Source organism: Danio aesculapii, chromosome 11 (assembly GCF_903798145.1).
Source record: "Danio aesculapii chromosome 11, fDanAes4.1, whole genome shotgun sequence".
In the NCBI taxonomy this organism is placed as follows: domain Eukaryota; kingdom Metazoa; phylum Chordata; class Actinopteri; order Cypriniformes; family Danionidae; genus Danio; species Danio aesculapii.
In genome coordinates, this window is record NC_079445.1 from 4,924,051 (window position 1) to 4,944,050 (window position 20,000).

The following is a 20,000-nucleotide window of genomic DNA, read 5'->3' on the forward strand; positions in this document are numbered from 1 at the left end:
TGAGTATTCCAGACTGCCATGTTATAATCTATGATAACAACCACCTGGATGTATTTTATCACTACCATATTGAACTAACGAATATCAGCATGTGTCTAATACACACACACAAGTGCTCTGAAAGATTTCATTTTGTCGAAGCAAATTCGTTTGAATTTGCAGCTCAACATGGCCAGGATTCTCCCATAAATGCCAGAGAAGGAGTGAGACTGAAGTGTCATGCACTAGATGATTAGCTTATGTATTTACCCGCTTCACACATCAGCGCAAAATGAACTGTCCACAAAAAAACCTTCAGCTTCAAATCGTGACACAACGAACCTTCATCTGCCCAGTACACCCACTCGCCTGCCACTTACTATTACTCCAAAAAAAAAAAAAACAGTTCTTTACTGATGTTCAGCAGTAGTGGGATGCTAAAAACCCTGTTGCCTCTTAAATAGGCTTTATGAGCGAGTAAACGCATCTAGTTTACCTTATAAAACATTTAACAGTGTAAGGTAAAGGGGGAACAGCCCTCAGTCATTATTTATATGAAGACAAAAACAGCTTGGAGGAGGGGAAAGAGAAAGAAACTAATCAATTATAGCACAGGCAGTGAAAATATTGAAGCAATTATTATTAGCCTTCCTGAAATGTATCCCCAATGTCTGTTTAAAGGAAAGAAGATTTTGTTTCAGCACATTTCTAAACATAACAGTTTTAATTACTCATTTCTAATACCTGATTTCTTTTATCTTTGCCATGATGACAGTAAATAATATTTGACTGGATATTTTTCAAGATACTAGTATTCAGCTTAAAGTGATATTCAGAGGCTTAACTATTTCAATGCATTGAGTTGCCACTTTGTGATTGGCTGATTAGAAATATGCATTAATGAGCAGTTGGACAGGTGTTCCTAATAAAGTGGCCTGTGAGTGTATAACAGTGACTTGTTCTGTAGACAAAAAATGCTTCAGGGGGCTAATAATAATAAGCTTAAAAGTTTTTGTTTTCTTTTATTCTAGCTGAAATAAATCAAATAAGACTTTCTCCAGAAGAATTTTTTTTTTTTTATGTGAAATACTATGAAAATTTCCTTGCTCTGTTAAACATCATTTGGGAAATATTTGAAAAATAAAATATATCAGGAAGGGTCTTAATTCTGATTTCAGCTGTAAATGGCAAAACTCCACAATCACCTCGTGACCACGTGTAAATGAAAAAACAAGCTAATTCATCATGCTGCAGTCGAGCACTGTTGATGAGGCCCTTCATTTCTCTCAAAGCACTTTTGGGAATTAAAGCAAAAGGCTTATAAATGGGTTGAGTGGAATATTCATATGAGGCTGCTGATATTCAGGGTTAGCGAGAGTGTGTTTCAATTACATGTAAAATGTCACAGTAATAAGATGTGGGTAATAAAAAAATCAGGAGGATTATAGTTTACTTCCATTGTACTGTATGGGACTGTTATGCACATTATAAGAATCCTGGTAGATGATTACAAAGTCTAATTTAGGTTATATTACATTAGAAGGATTTCATATTGTATAACACTAATTCAGGTAGTATTTGATTTGCAAAATATGAAATAATTAGTTCACATTTATGTGTGCATGTACACACGCAGGCACGAACCCACCTATGTTCACAGGCACATTTCTTGAATACAAAATCTGTTACAATTACTATTAATATACGTATTTACAGTTCAAAGCATAATTATTAGCCCCATTTTAATCTTTTTTTCTTTTTAAATATTTCCCAAATTATGTTTAACAGAGCAAGGAAATTTTCACAGTATGTCTGATAATATTTTTTCTTCTGGAGAAAGTCTTATTTGTTTTATTTTGGCTAGAATAAAAGTAGTTTTCATTTTTTTTAAAAACAATTTTAAAGACAATATTATTAGCCCCTTTAAGCTATATATTTTTTCGATAGTCTATTGGAACCATCGTTATACAATAACTTGCCTAACTACCCTAACCTGCCTAGTTAACCTAATTAACCTATTTAAGCCTTTAAATATCACTTTAAGCTATATATTTTTTCGATAGTCTATTGGAACCATCGTTATACAATAACTTGCCTAACTACCCTAACCTGCCTAGTTAACCTAATTAACCTATTTAAGCCTTTAAATATCACTTTAAGCTGTATAAAAATGTCTTGAAAAATATCTAGAAAATATTATTTACTGTCATCATGGCAAAGATAAAATAAATCAGTTATTACAAATGACTTATTAAAACTATTATGTTAAGAAATGTGTTGAAAAAATCTGCTCTCCGTTCAACAGAAATTGAGGAGAAAAAAAACTGGGGGCTAATAATTCAGGGGGGCTAGTTATTCTGACTTCAACTGTATTTATTTATTTATTCATTTAAGCTTTTTGACTATTTGTGTTTTAATTTAATTTAATTTAATTTAATTTAATTTAAGACTTATTTGTTTTTTATAACAGTTAACACTGAGTTAAAATCTAAATAACGTAATATATACATTATAATATTTTAAATAATATTTTATGTTTTAATGTTTACATATCCATGGCATGCACAAATAAATGCTTTTTGAGCACTAAATGAACATGTTACAAATACTCTTTTTTGTTATAAACAAATACAGTTATAATATAAACTTATGAAATTAAATGAAACATTACATTTTATTTACATGTACGGTTTGGACAAAAAAAATACATTTTTTTTTAAGAATTGTTTTATTTAGTATCAAAACAGTTTGTTTGTAAAATACAATCAAACAATATAATAATAATAATAATAATAATAATAATAATAATAATAATAATAATAATAATAATAACAATAATACTAATAATAATAATAATAATAATAATAATAATAATAATAATAATAATAATAATAATAATAATAACAGCAATAATAATAATAATAATAATAATAATAATAATAATAATAATAACAATAATAATAATAATAATAATAATAATAATAATAATAATAATAACAGCAATAATAATAATAATAATAATAATAATAATAATAATAACAGCAATAATAATAATAATAATAATAATAATAATAATAATAATAACAACAACAATAATAATAATAATAATAATAACAGCAATAATAATAATAATAATAATAATAATAATAATAATAATAATAATAATAATAACAGCAATAATAATAATAATAATAATAATAATAATAATAATAACAGCAATAATAATAATAATAATAACAGCAATAATAATAATAATAATAATAATAATAATAATAATAATAATAATAATAATAATAATAATAATAATAATAATAATAATAATAATAATAATAATAATAATAATAATGGGCGATGCAGTGGTTCAGTAGGTAGTGCTGTCGCCTCACAGCAAGAAGGTCGCTGGTATGAGCCTCGGCTGGGTCAGTTAGCATTTCTGTGTGGAGTTTGTTGACGGTTAAGTTGACGGTTATTTCCGCTGTGCCGACTCCAGATTAATAAAGGGACTAAGCCAAAATGAAAATGAATGAATGAATAATAATAATAATAATAAACAAATAATAATAATAATATTGAAATTTTAAACCCAATTTTGTAATGATTGATTGATCATTTTAATTTTGGGGGTGAGCTATTTCTTTAAGAACTCAATTTAGATCTAATGTTATTCAGCGCGATGACATTACGCGGTTACTGGCAGAAATGGTGTGTGTCTGCGTGTAATACATGATGTGGAGCATGTTCACCACTTGAACCTCACCTCATCATAGATGCTGTCATTCTTCTCGAAGTCTCCAGCCTTCCTCGGCAGCACGTGGACATGGACATGCTGTAATTACAAGACCAAAGAGAGTAGCAGTTAATCGAAAAAACCAGTGCGTTCAGTAAAGCTGAGGTCACTGTCAGAGAAAGTAAGGACATGTTCATTTCTAACAGCCTCCATATCACCCCTTTCATTACTGAACACAGGCTTCTTCACAGTTAACTTCTCTTAAAGGGATAGTTCACCCAAAAATGAAAAACTCCATCCGACAGGTCATCCAAGATATACAGTTGAAGTCAGAATTTTTAGCCCTCCAGAGTTATTAGACCCCTTTATATTTTTTCCCCCAATTTCTGTTTAACAAAGAGATTTTTTTCAACACATTTATAATCATAATAGTTTTAATAACTGTTACGTTCCTGTACATTCCTGTGTGGCGTGATTATTATTATTTTTCCTCGCTAGTCTCTCTCTCCCCCTCTCTCTCTGGGCTCGCTCGCTCTCTCCCTCTTCCACCCATACAGTGGCTCCGATTGGCTACCGCTGCCCAGCTGTTTGCCGTGTTCCCCTCTGACGTCACCCACGGTCTCCAATCCAGCCGCTGCCACCGTGGCATAAAAGTAGTGACAGGACGCTCCTAGAGAGGCCCTGAATTTCTGTGTTATGTTATGTCAGTGAAATTTGCTGTCCGTTTTCTTTGAGTCACAATTTGGTATATGTCCGTTGTTATTTGTCTGTTCTCCATTTGTCTGCCGTCAGTGTTATGCGCATCTGAGGTTGGAGAGTGGGACAGGTAAGAATGTCACGCAACATACATTGTGCACACGTAGTTTTGAATATCTCTGTTGTTAGACACACTAGGTAAGGGGCGTGCTCCACCCACTGTACTTTTGTTTTCTCACCGTATTTATTAGAGTAGGTTAGGTAGTGCGTAATAGACGCAAAGATTTCTTTTCAATAACTACTGTATTTTTCTTTTGGATAGTTAGGGTAGATGTTGGGCCAATAGATTGTTTTGTTTTATTTATTTCTATTGTTTGGACGCCGCCCGCGTCTCATCTCTCCAACTCTCCCATCTATCTGTTCAAACATCTTGTGTCCCATTTGTTGTCTGTAGTCTCAATATATTCTTGTAAATATTTAATGTTCTTTCTATATACATATTTATTATTATCACTATCTTTGTAAATTAACTCACCTTATTGCATTTAGTTAGTCTTGGTATTTTGTTCCTCACTTGTTGATATTGTGTGTTTGCTTATGTGTTTCACCCAAAATTAATGTTACTCTGCTTCCCCTTTACTCGCCATCTTTAAAAACGTAACATTAAATGGGGGCTCGTCCGGGATATTAAAGATTCCCAAAATTATTTGGAGTGAAACTATTTGCATCCACATATATATCTTGAGTGTTGGGTGGTGTTTGTGTGAGATAGCTGACGCTGTTTGCAGGCATTATGGTAGTCTTTGACTTACAGGCTTTTATTCTCAAACCGAGTTGGGAACAAATTGATAAGTGTAGAAAAGATGACTTATCGGTTATTGCAAGCCATTATGAAATTACTGTTGAAAAACAGGCGTTAAAGAAAGAGATAAAACGTTTGGTTGAGACACGCTTGGTTGAGCTGAAGGTACTGCAGGGGAGTGGTGAAGGCGGCGAGGGTGTGCGACATTCCTGCATGGAGGCGCGACCTGCTGATTCCTTGAATGAATGACTTTTGTTATTTCTAATAACTGATTTATTTTATCTTTGTCATGATGACAGTAATATTTTACTAGATCTTTTTCAAGATACTAGTATTCAGCTTAAAGTGACATTTAAATGCTTTACAGGTTAATTATGCAAGTTATGGTAATTAGTCAAAATAATTGTATAATGATGGTTTGTTTTGTAGACAATTTGCTTAAGGGGGCCAATAAAATAACAATTTTAAGGTTAAAATGGTTTTTAAAAAAAAGAAAAAACTGGGACTTTATTCTAGCCGAAATAAAACAAATAAGACTTTCTCCAGAGGAAAAAATATTGTAGGAAATACTGTAAAAAATTCCTTAAAAATCTGAAAATCACTGTGTAAACCTTTAAGACTACTGCTATTTAGGCTTACAAAACTTAAATTGACTTTGTCAGATGTCTTTGGCGAATTCCCTTCTGTAATATGCTGTCAGAAACTTGGCCATCTGCACAGTTTGTCTGTTAAATTGTGCTTTCCTTGGGTGCACATTAGCAACATAATTCCAGTCCCACTAGAACAGGCTGTGTTTTAATGAGCAAAGCATTATGTGTTGTGTATATACTGTGCCTACCCATCATATTACCAATAAAGATAGCATTAACATGGGTTTGTTTTTTCTTTACTTTCTTTGTGTAGAGTTCATAATTTAAAGTTGTTGAATTAAAGCGGGATAGAAATGCATTTTTGCAGTTCAGCAAATGCGATATAATGTATTCAAACAGAAAAGCCTGAAATGTTTTATACCCCTGGCAAATTCTGACCAAAAGTTTTGTTCAAATGTAAATAAAAGTCGAGAAATATTTTTGTCCGTAATGATGCCTCTTGTACATCAACTTATTATCTTTAGGGAGAAGTCTGTGTCATTTCTGGATAAGTAAATAAATATTTTTATTAAAAATGTATTTTTATTAGTATTTTATTATTATATTATTATTATTATCCCATTATTATTATCCCATATATATATATATATATATATATATATATATATATATATATATATGAAGAGTTCAGATGCAAAACCCTCTAAATTTATCTGACCTCTTGTAAATGAGCATTTTATATCAGGCTCCTTTAATTAGGTTCAGAAGTGTCATTTATTAGATAATGTAAAGATTATTAGCTACTAAATTGAATAGCTTTTTTCATAAATGTCACTTTAGACAATTCTCTGGTTTTTAACAAAGTAGATTTTCTTTTGTGTCAAAACCAGCTAAATTCACTTCTGCTTTTATTGCAAAAACCTCTAAACCCACCCGTAGTGACAAGACAGTGTTAATTAGCTGAAAAATCACTAAAGATGCAATTACAAATTATTTTACCAAACATAAAACACATTACACAAACCACTTAAAATTAAAAATACATAAATCTATCAAGTGGCGGTTCATTCCACTGTGATAAACCAGAGACTAAGCAGAAGGAAAATGAATGAATGACATCTGTCAAGTGCATTATTCAATAACATTAAAACTGAGAATAAATCTTAACAATTTGTTGTCATCTCTGATAATTGGGATTTAGATTTAATGTAAGTAGAGCAATGTAAACATTGCAAACATTGTAAACTAAGCTTGATAGATTCGAATAATATATTGTAAAACATTATTAAACATCAATATCAGTCCATTGTCCATTAATATATAAAGCTTATCAGACGTATAGGTATTATGAAGTTATATAAATAATGTATAGTTTTATACATTGTAGTTATCTTTTAAAAAATTAGCAAGTAAAACACAGCGTAGGCCTACCAGGCAAAAAGGGGATGCCTCTCAGGCAATTTTAGAAGCTGTCATTCATTAATTGTCACCATACTTAAGGTCTTGGTCTCTTGTTTACCCTTATAGCATCCATGTGAGATAAAAGAACAGCATCTTAACTCTGTCTTTCGTGAAACGCAGTTGCCGTTTAATGTATAGTAAATCGGACTCATTCAAAGTAGCGTCGCTGCGCAAAAAAAACATTATGAATGCATGTTACTCTTCCTACTGTACACTGTTTTGAGGTAAGGGACATTGTCATTTGCCATTCACCCACAGTCAGACAGTCTCATCCAACTCATACAACTATTTTTTTTAAATCTAAGTCTAAAGCGGAATAAAACAGTCTCTTTATAAAAGCCGGCGTATCAGTGTGGCGTTACATTGAAAACATTCGATTCGCACCTTCTGATTGGTTCTCGGGACATAGCAACTTTTTTTTGCTGTCAAATGTAAGTGGCGTTTAGAGGCTTATGACAACAAACTTATTTCTGAATGCACTGATGCTGCGATTTTGATGATTTGAAGCAAAAATATTTGTTGAACATGTAATACGTGCCTAATTCACTTATTGTCATTATCTCATTTTTGCCGGAAGTGACGTTTAGCAGTTTTAAGTTTTAATTTTATAATACCTTTACAAAAATACTAAAAACTATATTTAATAATTAATTCTTATTAAATAAATAATAAGAAAAAACATGCACATCACTAAATTAATGAATAAATAAACAGATATAAAATAATAAATGTGTTTTTCTTAAAATGTTTTCATCTAAAATTATACCTTCTTAGGTGTATTCATTTACTGGTTGACCTTTTTTTTTTTCATTGCAGATGACTGAATTCTCTTGGGAAGTTAAACAAAGATTCCAATACTCCTGATTCGTACTTTTTGTACAATCATAATACAGCTGATTTCAAAGTAGGGATTTTACTTTCCAGGAAGCAGGAGAAAAATTACATTAGAAAATATTATAAACCATCCATACATCCTCCTGTTTAAAACGTTACATTTGGTATGTTGATATATAAAAGTCCTGCTTTCATTAGAGTTTATTCCTGAAAGCTTAAGCAAAGCAGATGCAAAATGAGATGTAAAACTGTCACTGTTCTTTGAAGGTCTCTGTAAAAGACATTTAAAAAAAATATGAGGAAAAAAAAATCAAAGTCACACATCAAGACAGTAAAATGGAGGCCTGTCACCATCTTTCCCCAGTAGTTTTGTAATGTGTGATCATTTGCTATTAATGTATCACAGCTTTCCGCATGAAGACAAGTGACATGACAGAATAATGTGGACAGCATACATAAAAGCCTGCAAAAATAACAAAAAAGCAGCAGGTACGTCGATGATGAGGAGCAAGGGTGACTGATGTCTCCTTGAAAAAAAAAGTCATGAGTTTAAACTAACATGATTTCATGACAAAAGCAATCAGCAAGAACCTATCTTTAGCGCGACATACAGTTGAAGTCAGAATTGTTAGCCGTCCTGAATTATTAGCCCCCCTGTTTTTTTCTTCTTCCAATTTCTGTTTAAAGGAAAGAAGATTTTTTTCAACACATTTCTAAACAAAATAGTTTTAAAGGGGTGGTCCACTATGATATCATATTTTAAACGTTTACGTAGCTGTGTTAACATATACAACATCTCTGAATGTAATACGCTCAAAGTTCAATGCAAAGGGAGAGATTGGCTTGTACAGAGTTAGCTTAGCAAAGCCTACAGCGAACGAAGTTTGGGGATTAAAAAAAATAATACAATAAGGATGTCATAAACACGCAATGAAGGGGTTTGCTCAGAGGTGCTGTAATAATATAGCAGAGAAAGCTAAAATGGCGTCCAAATGCTGCTATTTCCACAGAGCTTCTTCTGTTTCTGTATTCGGGCTTCCAGAGGACATGACACAAAGAGAGAAGTGCTTACCAGTGTTGGGCAGTAGCTACGCTACAAGTAGTGATGCTACTAGCTTAACTACATTTCTCAGTAGCGTGGCGGTAGCGTCACTACTTTATAAATCCAACAGCTTTTCAGTAGTGAAGCTATTTTTTTAGTCAAGTAGCATAGTAGCGTCAGCACAAGCTACAATTACCTATTGCAGATCAATAAGTGACGGCACCGACATTTACAGAGCTGTGAGGCTGGTGTCTAGTCGATGAAGGTAAATACATATGATGGTGAGAATGGTGATTTCTTCTTCTTCCTGTTTTTCGATGGCTGACAACAAACTTTTTGGTGCATTACTGCCACCTCTTGCTCTGGTCGGTGACGTCGCAAATCAATCATTGGGCTGACACGAAAAAGGGAGAGGAGTTTTGATTTAAAAATGAAAATAGCAAAAATATAAAATAGCTTAAATGTAGCTGAGCTACTTTTGCCATGTAGCTTTTAGCTTAGCTTGCTACATTTTCCAGGGTGTAGCTTTTAGTGTAGTTAAGCTACATTTTAAGTAGTGTAGCTAATAGCTTAGCTCACTACATTTTTCAAGTAGCTTCCCCAACACTGGTGCTTACTATTTAATTTTAATCATGTTCCAGGTAATTATGTTAAAGAAATAGCTCTAGCATTTGACAAAAGACAGCTTCCAGAATCTCTCCCAAATCAGTGCTTCAGCTAAAATCTCCTCAAAGAAGGGGCAGCTCCAACCATAATAGAGGAAGCTGTGAATTGTGAGCTACAACATGTAATTATTTTTATTTGTTAAAATTGACCTATTACATGCATACGTGTCTAGCGTTTACGCCATATTGAAAGGACGTAAACAACAGGAAATGCTGCTTGGCATCGTTAACAATTTAGCTACAAATTCATATCCATCTAACTCCTGTAAACACCCACAATCTTCACCAGTGTCTCTCTATGCTGTCTCTCGATATCTCTCTATTCCTCTCAATTAACAAACTCACAAAAGATATGAGAATGTTTCATATTACTTACACATGCACAGCAAAATCGCAGGTGAAAAAATGAACACCAACAGTGTCAACTTTAACACCAGCAAGTGTCTATATGTGTCCACAACAGGAGTGTACATTTTACACTTTTGATAGTGTTAACTTTTTCACACCTTTTGAGTGTGAATTCAACACCCCTTGTTGTTCATTTTAAACCTAGTCAACTCTATGTGTTGTTGTTTCTGCACTACACCAGTGTTAACACTCAATTACAGTGTTAAATTGTAACACTCATTTTAAGATCAACACCAGTGTAATTTGAATATAGCATTAGTGAGTGTTGAAAATATTGATTTATGAAGCATTTTTGTTACGTTTCGGTTCTTTCAACAAAATTAAAATGGCATGACAGTTGCAGAAAAGATAGCAAAAACTTTATTGAGGTACACCACATTTAACATTCCCATTCACAGCATTTCACTGCATTTAAAAGCATTTACAGTTTCCGAATATATGTGAAACACACATGTCAGATTTTAGTTCAGAGAGCAGGCATGAGGTTCAGCTGTGTCCTTTTTATTTTTTGTCTGATTTAGGCTCAAAGTGCTGCAGCTAATGCTGTGTTCACACCAGATGTGAATGAAGCGTCAAGTACGAGGGATTTACATGTTAAGTCAATGCAAAGACTCTAATAGACATCCTGTGATACGTGTGAATGAGGCAGTGCGAATGATGCGATTCATGCGAATGAAGCGGTGCGAGTTGAACGGTTTGCGCTTAACTTGCATATCGCACGTGTCTTGCGTGAATCTCTTGAATTGGGAAATCTGATCTTCAGCGGACATTTGCTCTGTGTTAACCAATCAGAAGCTTTCTCTTGTAGTGGTGTGATTATGAAGTAGTGCTTGGTGTCCTGAAGTGAAATCCTCCTGTCGACACCAGACAACAGTTTATCAAACTGGGCTCGGCTCAGTCTGGACCACCGCTGAAAGCCTCCATCATTTAGGTATAGTTTCTGGATGAGTTGATGAACTCACAGAGCTGGGTGCACCTCTGAAAGTATCCAGTGACACGGTGCCAAACAAGTATACACACTGTTTTTACCCTTTCTAAAGCACATGAAGCACATGTACTATCTCAATAAAATCCCTGTTAGCCACTTAGCAACAAAGCTAGAGTCACCGGGCACACAGAAGCCCTGGCCATGACGCGTCAATAGTGAGGTGAATTTGATGCGGGAAATAAGCGAATTTGACGCGCGAATGAAGCGAGTAAACTCAAAATATTCACACGTCTGGTGTGAACACAGCAGAACAGCTACAAAGACTGACAGTATTTATACAGCAGAGGCTCACAGCAGAGAATCACAGCACATTATGTTAGCTGACCAATCAGAGCCTCTTAAGGGCGGGCCTTTGAATTAACTATAGGAAATATGACAGGTGTTTTCATGTTAGCTGAGTTGCAGTGTATAATTAAAGATATATGAAAAAATTACGTGATTTTCTACAAATGAAGCATGAGGAAACATCGCTTTGCACCCTATAAACACAAACAAACCTTAAAAATACACTCTGGATCACCCCTTTAATGATTTATTTTCTCTTTGCCATGATGACAGTACATACTATTTTACTAAATATTTTTCAAGATACTTGTATTCAGCTTAAAGTGAAATTTAAAGGCTTAACTAGGGTAATTTGGCAAGTTAGGGTAATTAGGTAAATCATTGTATAATGATGGTTTGTTCTGTAGACTAGAAGGTTAAGGGGGCGAATAATATTGACCTTAAAATGGCTAATAAAAAATTTAAAACTGCTTTTATTCTAGCCTAAATAAAACAAATAAGACTTTGTTCACAAGAAAAAATATTATCAGACATACTGTGAAAAACTCCTCTCTCTGTTAAACATCATTTGGGAATTATGTTGAAAAAAAAAAAAAAAAGGACAAGAGAGCGAATCATTTTGACTTCACCTATACATCAGAACTCGACGATAAAGTAAAAATGTTAGCATCAGCCGTTCGGACTGTTGACTATTTTGGTGTTTTTCTTCACCGCGCTGAACTCTAGCAGGGTGTAATAACCCAATTACAGAGCTTTTGAATTCATTTTTCATTAGTCTGTTGTGATAAACAGCTCAGGCTTGGTGAATAAGTATTTATAAATGCTACAAACAAGATAACATGTTTGGAGGCATCTGCTTTGTTGCGGTGCATTTTCTATTTAATGAGTGCATTTGCATAATGTCTGCATTATTAAACTCATCTACCTTGAGGAAAGTATGGAGGAAAGCAGTGCACACACACACACACACACGCACACGCACACACGCACGCACGCACACACACACACACACACACACATAGACAACACCGCACACTCTTTCTCTTTTACACACACACACACACACACACACACACACACACACACACACACAATCACACTCACGTATACACATGCACGCATACACAGTCACACTCACAAAAACGCATACATACACACAGACACACACTCTCATATGCATTCACACTCACTCATTTACACATCTCACACACATACAGAAAACACTGCACACACACACACACACACACACACACACACACACACACACACATACATACATACATACATAAATACATACATACATACATACATACAGAAAACAGCACGCACACACACGTACAGAATAATACCACACACATACATGCTCACACACATCCTCTCACAAACACACACACACAGTCACAAAAATTACAAACACACCCACACATTCTCTGATGTGTATCTCATAGACACACACACACACACACACACACACAGACACTCACACATATAAAAAAAACACACAGAGATACATATATACACACATACACACTCTGACACATAAACTATACCTCACTCCCACAAATACAGACAACACACATACACACATAAACATATTTACACACATTCAATCTCACACACCACACACTCTCACTTACCTCACACACATACACAAAGTCATTTGATCAAGCAGACTTTTTAAAGGGCGCTTAGCATGAAGAAGGAAAGCTCAGTAGAGCAGAGCATGTGGCAAAGGGCCACTGAATAGTGCAGAAAATTGGAAGGATAAAACGGCTGATTTTAAGAGCAACATGACGAGGTGCAGTGAAATACGGACACGACTCTTGGGTCACAGTATAACATTCACTGCAACTCATATTAGACGATAAAGGACGAGGATTACCTTCCGCATGATTTTATTAGCCTCTATTCTACGTGCGTAATTTCAGCATCAAAACTGAAGTAACCGTCCATATGAAAGGAACATTTCCCCAAAAAGTGAACGTCTATCATAGTTTACTGTCAGCCATAACATTCTTAAATGACTTTGACAGTTTTGTGGATCACAAAATCTTTTGTTCCCGCTCTTTGTTCCATGTAAATGTGCAGAAAAAAATATGGAAGTCATTGTGTATAGATAGTGATGTGAAAAAGTGTTTGCCCCCTTAAGGCTGATCTATACTTCTGTGTCAAGCGCATGCATATGGTCCGGCGCAGCCTTCGCGCAGTCATAGCCCTTGCCACGGCTGACACGCACCTCTTGGAAAATGTTACTACACGTCGCAATGACGCATATTGCAAGCTATGTCATTGGTCAGCTTGGTTGCTGTGACGAGTGTGGGTGGTGCTGAGAGCTGTGAGCCTGATGGAGCGAGTGTTTGAGTCCCGTGAAGGAGCTCCATATGGAAACTTTTGTTTTATGTTTACCGTATGATTGGAGTTGTTGCACGTCCTCCGGTTCCTGCCTCTGAATAAGTGAGTTTTAGCTACTTGTACATTAAGGTAGCGTTCAGAAAAAACAAAACACCCACGAAAAAACTCCACACAGAGAAACATAAAGACCTACTGCCAGCTAGTGTTTAAGAAGGGTTATTGCAGAGCAACACAAACAGTGTGCAAAAGTAAAACTACACGGCTATGCGCACGGCAAATGCCGTGAGTCATGGTGATCACTCGACGCAGAAGTATAAACTAGCCTTTACTGATTTCTTCAACCCAGGCTCATTCTGAAAGCGTACCACTATATACATTTTTGGAGAGCGCCAATAAGTCCCAGAAGGTATGTTTATTTTTTTGGAGTTTTTGTTTTGGCGAATCCACCAGAGGACGCTGTGTGCATTTTTTGAGATATCAAATTTCTGCTGTTCTCGCATAAATCCACAAGAGGCCACTGTCGACTGACTGACTGATTGACTGACTGACCGATTGACTGACCCACCCCCCTTCTTCCCTAAACCCAACCAATAGTATCTTCAAAAGCACAGATTGACCTGCCCACCCACTTCCCTAAACCCAACTGACAGTTTCAAAATGTAATCCAGAATAGTCCTCGTATGATTTTTACAACGTTTTCAGATTTTACCATATTCTCACCCTGTTATTTACTTGTTTCTTAAATTTTTTTGGCCTCTGTTTTTGTCTTATCCGCTTCCTGGAACAGGTCTTCACCAGACTCAAACCCCGTCGTTGTGGTCAACTCCTCTTCGCATCTCAAGTCCACCGACTTACATGGCAAACTACTGGACAAACTGGTAACAGTGGGAAAGCCGTCTATACGGAAGTAATCTGTCAGCTGGTAAGCACGAAAAGAAATGTGGCATACCGCCCAGTAGCCTTCATTTTAAAGACAAAATGCAGCCGTACGTACTTCTGGCTACATAATTCGTGATCTCCAGAAATGTATATAGGGCTACATTTTAAGAATGAGCCTATGTTGGATTTCATTTATTTTCATGTTTGTCACAATTAAATTTTTCAGCTCATCAAACAAATTGAAATAATTGTCAAAGATAACAAAATACAAAACTACATAGCCCTGTGTGAAAAAGTGTTTGCCCCTAAACCTAAAAACTGCTTGTGTCACCTTTAGCAGCAACAACAGAAATCAAGCCTTTTCAATAATTTGCGATGAATCTGTTACTGTGGAGGACTTTTGACCCTCTCATCTTTGCAGAATTGTTTTATTCAGCCACATTGGAAGGTTTTTAAGCAAGAACAACCTTTTCAAGATCATCTCACAGCATCTCAATTGGATTCACGTCAGGACTTTAACTAGGCCACGGCACACTTTGTCAAAGATAACTCAAGTAAACACATCATGCAACTTTGAAATTAAGATTTTTATTATTAAGGGAAATTAAAATACAAAACTAATTAGCCCTTTGTGGAAAAAGTGTTTGCCCCTAACAACCGCAATCAAGCTTTTTCAATAATTTACGATGAATCTGTTACATTGCTGTGGAGGAATTTTGGCCCACCCATTGCTTTATTCAGCCACATTGGAAGGATTCCAAGCATGAACTGCTTTTTTAAGGTCATCCCACAGCATCTCAATTGATTTCAGGTCAGGACTTTGACTAGGCCACGCCAAACTCTACCTTTTTGTTTTTCCTTAGCCATTCAGAAGTGGACCTGATGGTGTGCTTTAGATCAGTGTCCTGCAGCAGAACGCAAGTTCACTACAGCTTGAGGTAACTAACATTAGGCTGGACATTCTCCGTCAGGACATTTTGGTACACAAATGAATTCATGATTTTATTTATCACAGCAGTTCTTCCAGGTCCCGAAGCAGCAAAACATCCCCAGACCATCACACTACCACCATCACATTTTATTGCTGCTACTGTATGATGTTTCTGAAATGCTGTGTTACTTTTATGCCATACATAATAGGACACAAGTTAAACTTTTGTCTCGTCAGTCCACAGAATATTTTCCCAAAAGCCTTGGAAGTCATCAAGGTCATCTAGTAAATCTGAGACAAGCCTTTGTTCTTTTTGCTCAGCAGTGGTTTTTGTCTTGTAACTGTGCCATGCAATATTTGTCCGATCTCTATCTTATGGTGGAGTCATGAACACTCACCTTAATTGAGGCAAGGGAGGCCTGCTGTTCTTTGGATGTTGTTCCAGTGTGTTTTATGACCTCTTTGATGAGACGGGGTCTTAGATGATCTTGGGGTAATATTATTCGGTCGGCCAGCCACTCCTGGGAAGGTTCTCCACTGTTCCATGTTTTTGCGCCTTATAGATAACAGATATCACTGTGGTTCGCTGCAGTCCCAAAGTTTTAGATGTTTTTTTTTATAAACTTTCCCAGCCTGGTAGATCTAAATTATTTTCTTTCTCATTTGTTTTTTTTATTTTATTTTTTTTATTTTATTTCTTTGGATCTCGGCATGATGTCTTGGTTTTGAGGATCTTTTGGTCTACTTTACTTTGTCAGACAGACCTATTTATTTGATTTCTTGATTACGAACAAGTGTGGCAGTAATCAGGCCTGACAGTGGCTAAAAAAGAACTCAGTTGTGAGTTAAGGGGGACTTTTTCCACACAGGGCTATGGAGTTTTGCATTTTGATTTCCCTTCATAACAAAAATATTCATTTAAAAACTGCATGATGTGTTTACTTGTGTTATCCTTGACTGTCATTTAAGTGAAGTTTCATAAACTAATTTCGAGAGGAGCATGTGATATGATTGAGCACGCCTGGCCGCTCATCTGTAATCAGTAATAATCCAATCAGAGTGATCCTAGTTTACTATAAATGGATAATTTTCTTCATACTGCTCTATCTTTGTTTTGGAAGAATCCCCCCTTCCACCCCATCTCCACCTTTTTCTCCCTTTTCTAAAGGGGGAGCTCTCGAGACCTACCTGATCTCGGAACTCCAGATATGCTTATTGACCGGGCGGGAGCCCTGGGCTCAAATATCTCCGAGCTCAGGGTTCGCTCCCGGGACAGCATGCCAGACCTGGTTTAAATGCGGGAAAAAGTGGGAACTCTTGAAATATGTATGATGATCTATAACATTGAAGTGCGACAAATCAATAAGGGGGCAACACTTTTTCCTTATGTGAATATATTTTCCCCAGCATAATACACATCATTCTGTTGACAGTTGAATGAAAGAACTCAAATCAGAACCTATTTTCTTTAATAATCAGTTTTTCCTCTATGGTCCAAGTCACACTTTAATATCAGTGTCTCAGGTGTTGATCCTCTCATAACTCATCATATTGGTAATTCAGATTTCAGCCAACCATATAAACTTAAAGTACTTTACTTCAAGCTTCATTTACACAAACAGAACAAGGGGAGAAAAAACTAATCTGCAGCTGCAACCAAATTCTACTCGTATAAAAGGTCTGCAAGTACCCAGATCTTCTAATGAAAACAGATGTCTTTTAATTAGCTTCTGACGATGAGCAAGTGTGTAAAATGGCCGAAACTGCTATTTATATTGTTTAGGTGCAAATCCAGTCAGACAGGGAGACAAATGCATTTTGTCACAAACAGCTGGCCTCCAATTAAGATATAAAGGGTCAAAAGCAATGGAGGCTCACAGCCTAAACTAGCCCTGACTCATCCAGCAGCATTATACAACTGAAGTCAGAATTATTAGCTCTCTTGAATTATTAGCCCCCCTGTACAGTATATATATATATATATATATATATATATATATATATATATATATATATATATATATATATATATATATATATATATATATATATATATATATATATATATATATATATATTATACCACATAATAAGACCGCATAGAAAGCCCTTAGAGGAGAAAAAACGAATGGCTTATTTTAAACTACAGCTGATCAAATCATTATTAAATTGGTAGGTGACATTGTTAGTCGATCTCTCTCTTTTGAACGTTGTCGTGCTGTATTTATACCATATAATTGTATTGTATTGAGTGTGGGATGTTATTCAAATATCAGAAATGTATGTATTATGTGTTGGCCACTCTTTGTGTAACCCTGAGTTTCTTTTTGGTTGGCCGTCTGTTTTTAATAAGACTCCTGTTTTCATCACTGCAGACTAGTAAACTGAAAAGAAAGAAGAAATGCCCGGATGTGTTTAGCATTTTTCCTTATCGCAAACACAACAGTAATCTGGTAGTGTTTGTGTTGCGTTGGCTTTTTGATGGTTAATTATTGTGATCTCCCGATTGCAACAGAGAAATACTGGTAAATCTCTGTAGACTGATGGAATTTCATGTCGTTCAGCCTTATAATCTTAAAATGTGAGCAAAATCACCTGTTTTTTCATCACTTTAGATATTGCGCTAGAGAATTATTGAAACACTAGTTGGATTCGTTGAACTTGTTTGCACCTTGTATTTTTGACTTTGTTTATTAAACTCACTTGCACTTGGATCCATCTGCCTTAGGGACTGATCACACTGAACGCACTTGTTGCGTTGAGAGGCGCCTTTATGAATGGTTTACTAACGGCTGACAGTGTTGTGCACGCTGCTTACGTGCCCTGCGCGCCTTGCCATGCACTTGCAGTTGAAAAAAGTCAACTCTGAGCTGAAAAAGCGTGTTACGTCAGTCGCGCCTTTTTCATTCTCTAATCAAATGAAAGCAAAGGTGGGGTTTCTAATGAGGTGCCTGCATTTGTTGTGCTGTCAAGATGACAACAGAGACTTTTGAAGATGGAGCAGAGATGGTTGCTGTTTTGAGTTATGCGGAATCACAAATCTTGAATATCACAATGTTATTAAATTTTAAAATTATATTAATATCAACAGCAACATTCGTGCACATTACGAAGCTCATTCAGTCATTGCCTAGCGACTTAAAAAGCGTACCGCACTTCTTTTTTTCTTGACAACAAACGCAAAAACGCTTTTGAAACTCAAAAGCGCATTCAGTGTGATCGGCCCTAGGTTTGTTATTCCCTGATTGTGACACATTTTTGGTATTTCAAGCCATGGTGAGTGTGCTGACTGCATTTATTCAGCGCTAAAATTAACCTGTGCTAACGTTGCTATAATAACGAAATGAACATTTTTGACAATGCATCAGTTTTGCACTAAAATTAGAGAATGGTAACGTTAAATAGTTTTTGCAATGTGTTTTGAGCTGTCATACAGCATGTGTTTATGTATTTCCTGCAAATAAATAGCAAATTGTGGCGTGTTGCAAAATATTTGCGTGTTGCGTTTTATTGATAATGTCACCGGCGACTAGTCGACGTCAGCTCGACTTTAATCTTATAAAAGTCAACTTCCAAAAATCTGAAGTTGTTCAGCCCCTAATATATATATATATATATATATATATATATATATATATATATATATATATATATATATATATATATATATATATATATATATATATATATATCACACACACACACACACACACAGTTGAAGTCAGAATTATTAGCCCCCTGTTTTATTTCGACTAGAATAAAAGCAGTTTTTAATTTTTTTTTAAATTAATTTAAAGTCAAAATTATTAGTCCCTTTAAGCTATATTTGTTTTCCATAGTTTACAGAACAAACCATCATTATACAAAAACTTGACTAACTACCCTAACCTGCCTAGTTAACCAAAATAACCTAGTTAGGCCTTTAAATGTCACTTTAAGCTGTATAAAAGTGTCTTGAAAAATATCTAGTCAAATATTATTTACTGTCATCATGGCAAAGTTGCATGGCAATGTGTTTTTTCCCATTTCTAAACATAACAGTTTTAATAACTGATTTAATTTATCTTAACCATGATAGTACATAATATCTGAATATTGAATATAATGAAGATTTTAGTATCCAACTTAAAGTGACATTTAAAGGCCTAACTAGGCTAATTAGTTTAATTAGGCAAGTCATTGTGCAATGATGGTTTGTTCTGTAGACAATCCTTAAAACTTTTGCTTAAGGGGGCTAATAATGTTTACCTTAAAATGTTTTTTTTTTTTTAATAAAACTGCTTTTATTCTAGCCATAATAAAACAAATAAAAATTTGTCCAGAAGAAAAAATATGATAGGAAATATTGTCGAAAACTCCTT

At 35.0% G+C, this 20,000-nt stretch overlaps 1 protein-coding gene across 1 annotated transcript in view; it reads right to left on the minus strand.

Moving 5' to 3' along the window:
* The window catches only part of LOC130236919 (bis(5'-adenosyl)-triphosphatase-like), a 414,240-nt gene that overhangs the window by 77,310 nt on the left and 316,930 nt on the right, over window positions 1-20,000 (minus strand). Inside the window, exon 5 of the mRNA XM_056467659.1 lies at window positions 3,737-3,805. Within this exon, the coding sequence (XP_056323634.1) occupies window positions 3,737-3,805 (69 nt within the window). The remainder of the gene's footprint in view (window positions 1-3,736; window positions 3,806-20,000) is intronic.